The 14,139-nt window shown below is 42.4% G+C and overlaps 2 protein-coding genes across 2 annotated transcripts; one reads left to right on the top strand and one right to left on the bottom strand.

Moving 5' to 3' along the window:
* Positions 1-212: 212 nt before the first annotated feature.
* LOC104088405 (uncharacterized) lies at positions 213-1,583 on the top strand. Its single transcript, XM_009593063.4, has one exon. The coding sequence runs from the start codon at positions 435-437 to the stop codon at positions 1,236-1,238; it is 804 nt and encodes a 267-aa protein (XP_009591358.1). The 5' UTR covers positions 213-434; the 3' UTR covers positions 1,239-1,583.
* A 10,317-nt stretch (positions 1,584-11,900) lies between these two features.
* LOC138906406 (uncharacterized) lies at positions 11,901-12,422 on the bottom strand. The gene has a single exon (XM_070195112.1). The coding sequence runs from the start codon at positions 12,420-12,422 to the stop codon at positions 11,901-11,903; it is 522 nt and encodes a 173-aa protein (XP_070051213.1).
* Between the last annotated feature and the right edge of the window lie 1,717 nt (positions 12,423-14,139).

Here is a 14,139-nt window from a genome sequence, read left to right as displayed (position 1 = left end):
TAAGTCAGAAATTCACGAATCCCGCGGCCGCGGGTAGTATAGTTAACGTAGGTTACTATTTCTTGTACTACTTAAGTACAGTACCGTAAATTGTAGGGAGGTTGTATGTAAATTGGAATTAGATGGCCATTTACAGATATCGACTCGTAGCCAGCCCAACCCGGCCCAGCCCATTACCATTTCAAGCAAACAGATTTCAGGGTATATATGTAATTCCAAAGAGAAACCTTACAGCTGGCGGCAGGGAGAGAGACTCTGCCCTCTCTTTCTCTCTCTCGCTTGCGGTCTTGCTCATCTGAAACCATGAATTGAATCAAGAAAAGTTCGTTCATTTCTTGTTAAGCCCAATCAATTTTTCAGTCATACATCAACATGTATTATTAGCACACGAAGAAAAGAAGCAGAAATTGAGAGAAACAACAACACAAACTGAAATGGAAGAGGAAAATACTCAAATTCTGGAGATCAACTTGATCTCTGCTCAATCCCTCAAAACCCCAATCGCTAACTTCCGCCGTTTGCAAACTTACGCCCTTATCTTTGTTGACTCATCTAATAAACTCCGTACCAAGATCGATCATTTCGGCGGCGAAAACCCTACCTGGAACGACAAATTCCTCTTCCGTGTTTCGCCAAAATTCATTTCCGGCGATACCTCCGGCGTCTCCGTTGAAATATACGCCGTTGGTGTCCTCAAGGATTTCCTCGTCGGTACTGTGCGTCTCCTGTTAAGTAGTTGTTTCAAAGGAATGGTGAATTCTGGAATTAGTACTGCAACTCCGGTTTTCACAGCTGTACAGATTAGGCGGCCTTCTGGAAGGTTCCAAGGAGTTCTGAATATCGGTGCCGCGGTTTACAGTAGTACGGATTTTTCGTTGTTGAATGGATTGTCTGCTGTGTGTTTTCGTGATTTAATGGAAGAGAAAGAGAGCGGCCGATGGCGGCGACGGCGGCTTAGCCGTGGAGGATCGAAGCGGAGTGAGCAATCATCAGGCGGCGAGTCTTGCGATTTCTCCGACGGCACTGATTCGACGACCTCTTCGTCGTCGTCGGTGGTTTCTACGGCGTTGAAAGACTGGAACAGTGTGCGAACAGCTGTAGAGATGGCGGAAAAGAAAGATTTGAAATCTGACGGTGGAGGTTTGCTGTGCGGTTTAGTGATGCAGAAGAAAATTCAATTGTGTCCGTTTGATCAGAATTCACGGTTCTGGACTGAATCCTTTGAGAAGGATCCATAATCAACGGTCTATATTCTTCTTATACAAATCAACGGTGGTAATCAATTGAACAAGTTAAAAGTTTTGCTTTAACTAGATATACTAGATACTAGATAATCCATTTCGTTCGCCAGTTTACCAAAAATAAATTCCATCCTTTTAGTCCCTTTACTTCCAGATTTTACCCATTCATTTGTTCCTTTTAGTCCCCTTAATTCCAGATTTTACCTATTCATTTGTGCCTTTTAGTCCCCTTAATTCCTAACTTTACCCATTCATTTCTTTTTTCGTTGCAATTTTTGGTTACTTTTGATTAGCAAACGACATTTGTGATGTGTAATCCAGTTTGTATCGTCTTGTTCTTGATCCTGATTCTTTTTCCTTTTTCTTGATTCTGTCTTTGAAGCTTATTTGCTCAAGATGAAAATGATCATATAGTATAACCCAGCTGAGTAGGATTGAAATGGAAAGTAAATTTGGGTCCTGTAGTTTTATATTTGAGATTCGGTTTAACTTTTACATATTGATTAGGTTATAAAATGTATTAAAGTAGTTTTTTTCTTTAAAGCCATTTTGAACTAGATAATTCATTGAAAGTTTCATAATTGTACTTGCAGGGATAATCTTATGGCCAATACTTAGACACGTCTCGTATTATTAGTCAGACTTTTTTGGGGGAAATTAATTATTTGTGGAGGTGAAATCAAATGCATGTTTTCATTAGAAAATTAAAACATTTTCCCTATATTTTCATAGTAATTGCATTACTATTTAGACGATTTCTCTCTCACTTTGATTAAGTGGTCAATGCCCCCAATAAATTCTAAAGAGGTTAAAATCATAACTCCTATACTTGATGGTGGTAAATTGATAATCCTTCTAATATTTGAATTTAATTAGTACTTAGTACCAAAGAAAAAGAAGGGTAAAAAAGCAACACATTGATATTTTCATTTTTTACCATGAGAAGAGGTTTGGAACGTCACAAGCTTCAATACTTTTGTTAAGCAAATAACTGGTCACTGTTAAGTTTAAATAATTTATCCTAAAAATTTTCAAAATACCCACAGCTGCTTTGGTCCCATAATTTGAACTTAAAAAGAACTCCCTTTCAATGTGGACGTATCGTGACAATCGATTTGACCGTTCCTGCAACTTCTGCTCCAAATAGAGACCCTTTTCATTACGTGTCTATGAGAGATTGGTATAGAAAAAACTCCTAGTACTCTTATTACCTACTATGGTATTGAAAGGAGGCTAGTTGGTAAGTGTTTACCCTCAAAATTGATTAACAATTGAATTTGTTAGTGGTTATAAAGTCATGTGGATTAACTTGATACAAAGTAATAAATTAGATTGTAATTAAAATAAATAGCGATAAAATAACTGCAAACCATAGGAATTGGATGATTCTAATTTAAGAATGTCAGCCCCCCTTGAGTTGAATACACTTTTATTGACAGAAAAATATCAAAGAGTAGGAGCTTGGAGAATATATTGCTTATCAGTATATGTTACAATATTCTTAATGGATTGTCAAGTTCCCTTTATATATTGAGGGAGACCTACCCTTTAGGGTATTATTTAATTGTACTAAAAAAACATAAGTCCTTGATTTTGAAGACCGTTGGTTCCCTTTTTGACTAATTCCGTAATTTTTGCCATATTGACTGGTTAATGGCGAGAATTACGGACCTCTGTCGGATGAGTTGGCAAAGCTTTCTCCTAGGCCATTGGAAAAATGACCGGTTATGCATTCGGTAAACTCGAGGGCATATCTGATGGTTTCAATGGCTAACTTCGACAATGCTTTGGGTTCGATCATAATCATCATGTGCCGATCTTGGCCGATGATGTTTGGCATCAGATCGATCTTCGAGCTCGACTTCACTTGATCACAGATATTTCGACCTTGGCCTAATCGGGGAATTCGGAAGCTCGATCGAATATCGAACTTGGTTTTACCCGTATACAGATAGTCCCCTCATTCTTCGGAGAGTAGATGACGATGAACGACACGAGCCTCCTATTCTCACTTCGATATATCATGATGCAAGTGAGAAAAACGTGGCGTCAAATCCTCTTATTTTTTGGAGAGTAAATGATGAGAAATGATACGAGCTTCCGATTCACACTCCGATCTATCATGACGATGAATTCATGACGTAAGTGACAAAAATAGTTGAAATGTCCCGTCGGTCCAGTCTTCAAGGCATTAAATGTGTGTCACTCAACGGTCGGCCGCTACAGGATGCGAACCGTCGTTTTGAGAAAAATATAAATACCCCTTTCATCATTCATTAGAACTTTTTACATTCAAATATTTGCTCTTGTGTTCTCAGAAAACTTCATCACTCTCATCTACTGATTTTCTGAAAGCTTAAGTCCAAACTTCTTCCCTTCTGGTTTTCTGACAGTTCTTATAAGTTATCTCACAATTATACCTTCTCTTTTACCAGCATCTTCTTCTCTCCTCTATTTAGAAGAAATGGCAAAGACTTCAAAATCTATTCCTCAAAAAGAGAACCCATTTTCCTCAAGACCATCTGTTGAGAAGAATGTTTCGTCTATTGCTGCTGAGGAACCGGTACCGAAACCCCCTCTGACATTATTAGTACCTACGGGGTGCCCAACCGGTGCTGATTTTAAGGTCGAGAAGACCTCCTCGGTGCCGGGTCAGTATGAGCCGGTCTCGAGGTATATCTGCTCGGTCACCGAGGACGTCCTCTCCGAGGTAAAAAAAAAAGATTGTAACTGGGTTGGCAAGTATGTGGTGGTACCCAAGCCCGAGAAAGCTATTACCACCTACGTGGAGGGTTTTTTGAGTGTTTACGCTTATCCCTTCACGTTGGGCCCCTTGGACCCGGTCATCGTCACCTTCTGTAAGAGGTACGAGGTGACCCTTGGTCAAATTCACTCCTCGTTTTGGATGATAGTAATTCTTCTTCGCTTTTTTGTGAGCAAGATCGAGGGGTGTCCCTTCACCATCGATCATTTAATGCGTTTGTATAGTCCCCGACTTTATCGAGGGGGACTAATCAAGTTTGCATGTCGGGCCAGTAAGGCCCCATTCTCGAGCATTGACGAGGATCAGGACCGAGGCTGGTTGGGCCAATTTGTGAGAGTGAAGACCTCGAATTTAATCCCAGTCGAGGATATGCCATTTCCTGAAAAATGGAACATGAAACGTAAGTAAAACCTTGCCTTCAAGATTTTTTTCATAGCTTTTCCTTTTATTTCCTTCTTCATCGATATTTTGTGATGGTGCAGCTACTGCTCGGATGCCTGATGCAGTACCCCGACTCAAGGAGTGGGTCGAGGGTATCGCAACACAGAGATCTTACTCCGAGCGCTCATGGCGTGAGCTTTCTAAGGGTCGATGGGAGGCTAGTTCTCATGGTGAGATTTTTTCTTTAAGTTACATTCGACCTTACTTTCACGTCGTCGATTTTTAACTTGTTTTACTTTCCTTTAGCAGGTTTACCGAAAGATGTTGAAATGAGGCCTACGTTTGGTGATGATTATATCTTCGCCGAGACCCCTTCCTCGGGGCAGGATAAAGAGAAGAAAAGGGAAAAGGCTCCGAGTTCCCCGGGCCCTGGGAATAAAAGGCCAAAGAAACTATTGGCTCGTAAACCCAAGGGAAGCACCAGTGGTCGAGCATTGTTCCCGGATTCACTCCATAGACTGAGGGATGAATCCGAGGGGGAAGGTGAAGCTTTTGGTCTTGTGTCCAGTATGCCGTCGCAGCTCGAAGGGCAAGGGGCCTCCGAACTAGGGAGAGGCGAGGCCGAATTTCATCACGTCGGGGAGACTGAGGTGGAGGCAGGAGTTGAGGCTCCCCGAGATTCTGGCAAAGCCCCACAGGAAGCACTCAGCCTGATAGAGATTATCGACTCGACCTCGTTCACAAAGTCGATGTTTAACGAGGCCCAAGTTGCAAAAGAACTCCCCCTCGAGGGGGTCCATAGATCGAACGATCCTTTCCGTGGTTTTTTCGACGGTGTGGATTCGACGGCTACAGAGGAGCTATTGGATTTGGCGATCTAGAGATACCGAGGAAGAGCACTCCCTCAGAAGCAAGCGGGCCTTCCTCCAGCCCGAAATTGGTTGATCGGTTTCGTGCCCCGAGTGCATATCCTGATCGGAAGCGCACCATTATGTTTTCACTTCTGGAGGATGCTCGATTTCTCTTCGCCCCCGTAGGGGTGGCTAGCTATGTTCGGTGCTTGGTGACCGAGGATGATCAAGCTAAGATGAACGAGCTGGATGCACCCTGCCTTTTCAATGAAGCACAACAAGCAATGAATCGGGTAACTTCTCGTTTTTCTAAGTGAATTTTTTATTTATACTTAGATTATTTCACAGATGTTTTAGTGTTTCCCTTCTTGCTCATAGGCTTCAGTGCTTCATCACGAGCCTTTTTTGAGGTACCGGGATAACTTGAAGCACCTCAAAGACGGAGTTCGAGAGCTTATTGAGAATAGAGTCGCCTTTAAACTTCTTAGTGAGCAGCTTGAAGGGGAGACTAAGAACCTCCGTGCCGAGCTGGAAGTGGACCGAAAGAATCATGATGACTTGGTCGAGCAGGTAAAAGTTTTCGAAGTAAGTGATGATGAATTTGATTCGGTGACTGATGGTCAAAATCCACAGGTTCACCAAAAACTCAATCGGATTGCTCAGCTCCGAGCTGGAATAGACATAATCAAAGCTGAGACCGATGAATTTTCATGACCTGAAATTTCCACCTTCAGGACCGTGATGGCGCCTAATATTTCTCTTGCTAGGCATGCCAACATTGAAATGATCTTAACCATTTTAAAGCAAATTAAATTAAATAGAAGTCAATTACTGAAATAAATTGCGGAAGACCATAACTACCGAATCATCAAAATACATCCCCAAATATGGTGTAACAAGTGCACGAGCTACTATAATAATACAAATAAAGGCTCGAATAAAATTTAAGTTGTTTAAAAGATAATACACAGCTAAGATAAGAGAGAAAAGGAATTCAGAACTGCGAACGTTGTGCAGTTATACCTCAAGTCTCCTCGGAGTAGCTGAATCCGAGCACGTCTAGGGTACGTCGCTGGGACCAACTCCAAAATCTGTACAAGAAGTGCAGAGTGTAGTATGAGTACAATCGACCCCATGTACTCCGTAGGTGTCGAGCGTAACCTCGATGAAGTAATGACGAGGCTTTGACAAGACACGTACGCAAACAACCTGTACAAGTATATACAAATACGAAGCAATAATAACACAAAAAATATTAATTTATAAATTTGGGAGGGAACATGCGAAGGGGAATGATATAGAAATTTCAGCAGGAGGAGTGTCACGTAACAACCAATTAATTCATCAACAATAAAATGAACAATTGAATAATATAAAAATGGCACGTCACCACCCTTCATGCTTTTACTCTCATTCCTCCCATAAACTGATAAATAAATAATAATAATTGGCACCACATCACCCTTCGTGCTTTTACACTCTCTGAAAATGACACGGTATCACCCTTTGTGCTTTTATACTCACAAATGGCACGACAACACCCTTCGTTCTTTTACACTCTTTCTCACCATGACAATGATAGCATAAATAATAAAAATGGCACGACATCACCCTTCGTGCTTTTACACTCTTCCTTACCATGAAAATAATAATATAAATTCGGAAGAGTATTTAAATGCGGGGATATACACTCATCAATCAATTCAGTACCAGAATACCGACTTCACCTTCCAAAAAATTCAACAATAATTAAATGAATAATAATTTCATGAATAATGATCAAATAATCAATAATAAACTCAAGTAGGAATATCTTTATTAAATAGGCAATTATTCTTGATAAAAACTTCCATCTGCATGCTTTGACTCAACCACAACGCATAAGTACTTGTCACCTCACATATACGTTGTACCCGCACATTCAATCACGTAGAAAATAGACAAATAAGTCCTACTCCCTCAAGTCAAAGTTAACCACGACACTTACCTCGCTTGCAACCAAATTCAAGAATCCAATAAACCTTTGCCTCGTGAATTCGTGTTCGAAATCCTCAAATCTAGTCATAAACAATTCAATATATTGAATATAAATCGTAGGAATTAATTCCATATGAATTTACTAATTTTTCGGATTAAAATACGAAATTCATCTCAAAATCAACAATGGGGCCCATGACTCGAATCTCGAAAAAACTTACGAAATTCGAACACCCATTCCGAGACGAGTCCAACCATACAAAAATTATAAAATTCCGATATCAAATAGACCTTCAAATCTTAATTTTTTTCGTTTTTGGAAACTTTTACAAAAATTTCAATTCCTTCATTCTAAATCCGAAATAAATGATGAATATAGACATGGATTTATGAAATATAATCACTTTACGTTATAGAACACTTACCCAATTCAAAGTCGTGAAAAATCCCTTTGGAATCACCAAAATCCGAGACTCAAAACTAAAAAATGAGTGAAAATGGCTAAAACTCGATTTTAATTTTAATTTTGCCGAGCATTTTCGCACCTGCGGACTATATTTTCGCATTTGCGAGACAAAGCTCGCTTTTGCAGAATAGGGCAGCTTGTCTAGTGGCCGCATGTGCGCCCAGAAATGTCGCACCTGCGATATCGCAGAAGCGCTCGAGTGACCACAGAAGCGGTCTGCCTCGCAGAAGCGGCTTGTCCATCGCGGATGCGGTTGCGCACCTGCGCTCATTTCTCCGCAGAAGCAGAGCTCGATAGGGCTGTCCAATGTCGCAGAAGCGACTGGAATTCCGCAGGAGCGACCACGCACCTGCGCACAAAATGTCGCAGGTGCGACACACCAGAACCAGCAATGGGCAGCAGGTTCCAATTGCTCCGTGGCTCGTCCGAAACTCATCCGAGCCACTCGGGACCTTGTCCGAATATTCCAACAAGTCAAGAAACATAATACAGACTTACTTGGAGTTTCAATTCACGTCAAACAACATCAAAATTACAATTCACACCTCGATTCGAACTTTTGATTTTTTTAACCTTTTCACTTTGCAGAACTCGTGCCAAAACATATTAAACGAATCCGGAATGACTTCAAATTTGGTACACAAGTCATAAATGACATAACAGAACTATTACAATTTTCAGAATCGGATTCCGACCTCGATATCAAAAAGTCAAATTCGTGGTCAAACTTTGGAAATCTTTAGCCTTTAAATTACTAGTTTCCATTAAATGGCCATAACTTGACCTAGGGACCTCCAAATTAAATTCCGGCATACGCCCAAGTTTCAAATCACGATACGGACCTACCGAAGCTGTCAAAACACTGATCTTAGTCCGTTTTTCTCAAAAGTTTGACTAAAGTCAATTTAGTTGAGTTTTAAGGCTCTATATCACATTTTAATTAATGTTTCATATAAAAACTTTTCGAAAAATGATACGGACTGCGCACGCAAGTCGAGGAATGATGAATAGTGCTATTTGAGGTCTCAGAACACAGAAATAATTATTAAATTTAAAGATGACCTTTTGGGTCATCACATTCTCCACCTCTAAAATAAACGTTCGTCCTCGAACGGAATTAGAAAAGTACATGACCTGGTGAAAAGTTATGGATATTTACTCCGCATGTCCGACTCGGACTCCCAGTTAGCTGTCTCAATTGAATGACCTCTTCATTGCACCTGAACTGAAGGATAACTCTTAGACCTCAATTGTCGGACCTGCCGGGCTAGAATAGCTACCGGCTTTTCTTCGTAATCAAATCCTTGTCCAATTGGACTGAGTTGAAATCTAACACATGGGACAGATCATCATGATATTTTCGGAGTATAGACGCATGGAATACCGGATGAACCGCTGATAAACTAGGTGGTAATGCAAGCCTGCATGCTACTTCGCCCACCCTTTCAAGAATTTCGAAGGGTCCTATATACCTAGGGATCAACTTGCCCTTCTTTCCAAACCTCATTACACCTTTCATAGGTGCAATCCAGAGCAATACTCTTTCTCCAACCATGAATGCAATATCAGGAACCTTACGGTCGACATAATTCTTTTTCCTAGACTGAGCTGTACGAAGACGATCCTGAATAATTTTGACCTTATCCAAGGCATCCTGTAACAAATCGGTACCCAACAACCGAGCCTTTACCGATTCAAATCGGCCAACTGGCGAACGACATCGCCTCCAGTACAATGCTTCATACAGAGCCATTTGAATGCTCGACTGGTAGCTATTATTACAGGCAAACTCCACAAGTGGTAAGAATTGATCCTAAGAACCTCCAAAGTCTATAACGCACTATTCAGATATCTTCCAATATCTGAATAGTGCGTTCTGACTGTCCGTCTGTTTGTGGATGAAATGTTGTACTCAACTCAACCCGCGTGCCTAACTCACGCTGTACAGCCCTCCAAAAGTGCGAAGTGAACTGCGTACCTCGATCAGAAATGATAGACACGGGCACACCGTGAAGGCGGACAATCTCACGAATGTAAATTTCAGCTAACCGCTATGAAGAATAGGTAACCTCCACTGGAATGAAATGTGCTGACTTGGTCAACCTATCCACAATGACCCAAACTGCGTCGAATATTCTCTGAGTACGTGGGAGCCCAACAATAAAATCCATAGTGATACGCTCTCACTTCCACTTAAGAATTTCTAACTTCTGAAGAAAACCACTAGGTCTCTGATGCTCGTACTTAACTTGCTGACAATTCAGACACCGAGCTACATATGCACTATATCCTTCTTCATTCTCCTCCACCAATAATGTTGCCGCAAATCTTGATACATTTTGGCGGCACCTGGATGAATAAAATACCTGGAACTGTGGGCCTCTTCCAGAATTAATTCACGAAGCCCATCCACATTAGGCACACAAATACGACCCTGCATTCACAGAACTCCATCTTCCCCCACAACAACCTGTTTGGCATCACCGTTCCGCACCGTGTCCTTAAGGACAAGTAAATGAGGATCATCATACTGCCGCTCTCTGATGCGCTCATATAAAGAAGACCGAGCGACTGTGTAAGCTAGAACCCGACTGGGTTCTGAAACATCTAACATCACGAACTGATTAGACAAAGTCTGAACATCTGCCGCTAGCGGTCTCTTACCCACCAGAATATACACAAGACTGCCTATACTCACAACCTTTCTACTCAAAGCATCGGCCACCACATTGGCCTTTCCGGGGTGATACAAAATAGTGATATCATAGTCATTCAACAACTCCAACCATCTTCTCTGCCTCAAATTGAGATCCTTTTGTTTGAACATATATTGTAAGCTATGATGATCAGTAAATACCTCACACGAGACACCGTACAGGTAATGCCTCCAAATCTTCAGCGCATAAACAATGGCTACCAATTCTAAGTCATGAACATGATAATTCTTCTCGTGAACTTTCAACTACCGCGATGCATATGCAATCACCCTGCCATCTTCCATCAATACTACACCAAGCCCAACGCGAGATGCATCACAATACACCGTATAAGATCCTAAACCTGTGGGTAATACCAACACTGGCGCCGTAGTCAAAGCAGTCTTGAGCTTCTGAAAACTCAACTCACACTCGTCTGACCGTCCGAATGGAACACCTTTCTGGGTCAGTCTGGTCAATGGGCTTGCTATAGATGAAAACCCCTCTACGAACCGACGATAGTAACCTGCCAAACCCAGGAAACTCTGGATCTCTGTAAATGAAGTAGGTCTATGCCAATTCTGAACAGCCTCAATCTTCTTAGGATCTACTTTTATACCTTCTGCCGATACAACATGCCCCAAAAAGGCAACTGAGTCTAACCAAAATTCATATTTTGAAAATTTGGCACATAACTGATTATTCTTCAAAGTCTGAAGTACACTCCAAAGATGCTGCTCATGATCATCTCGACTGCTGGAGTAAATCAAGATATCATCAATGAATACAACCACAAAAGAATCCAAATGCGGTTGGGGTATTTGTCAACCCAAATGACATCACTAGGAATTTGTAATGCCCATACCGAGTCCGAAAAGCTGTCTTAGGGACATCAGATACCAAAAACTTCAACTGATGGTAACCAAACCTCAAGTCGATCTTTGAAAACACCTTGGCACCCTGAAGCTGATCGAATAAGTCATCAATTCATGGCAGTGGATACTTGTTCTTGATAGTAGCCTTGTTCAACTGGCGATAATCTATACACATTCGCATTGAACCATCTTTCTTCTTTACAAATAACACAGGTGCACCCCAGGGCGAGACACTAGGCCTAATAATTCCCTGATCAAGCAAGTCTTGTAGCTGCTCCTTCAGTTCTTTCAATTCCGGCGGGGCCATACAGTATGGTGGAATAGAAATGGGCTGAGTGCCCGGAGCCAAATTAATACAGGAGTTTATATCTCTGTCGGGTGGCATCCCTGTCAAATCTGTAGGAAATACTTCTGAAAATTCACGAACAACTGGTACTGAGTCCATAGAAAGAACATCCGCACTGGAATCGCGAATATAAGCCAAATAAGCTAGATACCCTTTCTCGACCATACGTCGAGCCTTCATATAAGAAATAACCCTGCTGGTAGAATGACTAGGAGTTCCTTTTCACTCTAATCGAGGTAACCCCGACATGTCTAGGGTCACCGTCTTGGTATGGCAATCCAATATAGTTCGATAAGGTGACAGCTAATCCATACCCAAGATGATATCACAATCTACCATATCAAGAAGTAGGAGATCCACACTAGTCTCAAGACTCCCAATAGTAATCACAAATGAATGATAGACATAATCTACCATGATAGAATCTCCCACCAGAGTGGACACACACATAGGAGCACTTAGAGAATCGCGAGGCATCACCAGATATGAAGCAAAATAAGAGGACACATAGGAATAAGTAGATCCTGGATCAAATAGAACTGAAGCATCTCTATGGCAAACTCGAACAATACCTGTAATTACGACATCGGATGATTCGGCCTCAGGTCTAGCTAGAAAAGTATAAAATCGGGATTGGGCCCCACCACTCTGAACTGCATACCTGGGACGGTCTCTAACTGGCTGGCCTCCACCTCTAACGGCCTGAACTCCACCTCTAATGGTCTGGCCTCCACCTTTAGCTGTCTGACCCCTACCTCTAACTGACTGAGCAGGCGGTGAAGCAACCAGTGGTGGAATCATAGCACGAGAACCCTGTTGATGCATGCTGCCCTAAGACCTAGGGCAGAATCTAGCAATGTGCCTCGGATCACCGCAAGTATAATAGGACCTCGGCTGCTGTGACTGCTAACCCTGAAATTGTCCCTATCGACATGAGTAACCACCTTGGAAACCCTAGATCGGAGGTGCACTAATAGGTGTTGGCGGTGCACTGTAGGATGCCTGGAGCACTGAATGAAACGGCCTGGGAGGATGACCCCTACCAAAATTACCCCTGCCTCCAGTCGAGGCACCACTGAACCCACCGAACTGCCGAGGCCTTTTATCAGACCCCTGCCCTCTTTCCTGTGCAAGAACCATCTCGATCCTCCTAGTAACATTAGCAGCCGCCTGAAAGAAAATCTCACTTCCGGTCTCCTTGGCCATCTGAAGCCTAATAGGGTGAGTAAGTCCCTCAATAAACCTCCTCACGCTCTCTCCCTCAGTAGGAAGTAAAAGGAGAGCATGACATGCTTAGATCCACAAAACGGGTCTCGTACTGAGTAACAGTCATACTGCCCTACTGGAGACGCTCAAACTGCCTGTGAAAATCCTTTCTCAATGTGATAGGGAGGAATTTCTCTAGAAATAGCCGTGAGAACTGCTCCCAAGTCAGCGTAGGCGACCCAGCTAGTTTGGTCAACTTAAAATCTCTCCACCACCTCTTGGCGGTACCCGTCATCTAAAATATAGTAAAATCGACCCCATTGGTCTCAACAATACCCATGTTCCGCAGCACCTCATGGCAGCGGTCAAGATAATCCTGTGGGTTCTCAGAAGGTGTACCACTGAAGTGAACTGGAAAGAGCTTAGTAAACTTATCTAGTCTCAATAAGGCCTCGGAAGATATGGATGGCCTATCACCGGCCTATGCCGTAACAACTGGCTGAACTACCCCAACAGGCGGGGCTACTGGAGCCTAATACTGGGGAGCCATCTGTTATAGAGCGGGAATAGTGGCCATTTGTGCTCCTCCCCAGCTTGTGAGACGGTTGATACCACTTGAAACGTACCATTCTGGGTCACGCCCTCCATAAGACTCACCAAACGGACTAGAGCGTCCTGAAGTACTGGAGTAGCTATGAATCCTTCCGGGACCTGAACTGGTCCAACCGGTACAGTCTGAACTGGAATCTCCTCCTGAAGATCCACCTGAGGTTCTACAACAGGTGCTAGTGCTCGAGCTCTAGACTGAGCTCTACCTCTGCCTCTACCTCTGCCTCGGCCTCTAGCACGACCTCGGCCTTGACCTCTACCCCTGGTCATAGTTTCCACCGGGGGCTCTAGTTTCTGTCCATTGGTAGATATATTACGTGTTCTCACCATCTGTGAGAGAATAAGAATAAAATGGTTCAATCATCGATGATAGAATAAGATCGCACGACAGATTAAGAAAGAAGTGATATTGTTCCTAAACTTCATAGCCTCTGAAAGATAAGTACAGACGTCGCCGTACCGATCCTTCGGACTCTACTAAGCTTGCTCGTGGCTCGTAAGACCTAAGTAACCTAGTGCTCTGATACCAAATGTCACAGCCCGAAATTCCCACCTTCAGGACCGTGATGGCGCCTAATATTTCACTTGCTAGGCAAGCCAACATTAAAATGATCGTAACCATTTTAAAGCAAATTAAATTAAATAGAAGTCAATTACTAAAATAAAGTGCGGAAGACTATAACTACCGAATCATCAAAATACATCCCCGAATCTGGTGTCACAAGTG

This window comes from Nicotiana tomentosiformis, chromosome 1 (assembly GCF_000390325.3).
Source record: "Nicotiana tomentosiformis chromosome 1, ASM39032v3, whole genome shotgun sequence".
Taxonomy (NCBI): Eukaryota; Viridiplantae; Streptophyta; class Magnoliopsida; order Solanales; family Solanaceae; genus Nicotiana; species Nicotiana tomentosiformis.
This window is presented reverse-complemented; position numbering and strand designations above follow the sequence as displayed.

Excerpts from the sequence above, each read along its gene's own strand:
- LOC138906406 (XM_070195112.1), bottom strand. The coding sequence starts at position 12,422 with ATGCATCAACAGGGTTCTCGTGCTATGATTCCACCACTGGTTGCTTCA.
- LOC104088405 (XM_009593063.4), top strand. The coding sequence starts at position 435 with ATGGAAGAGGAAAATACTCAAATTCTGGAGATCAACTTGATCTCTGCT.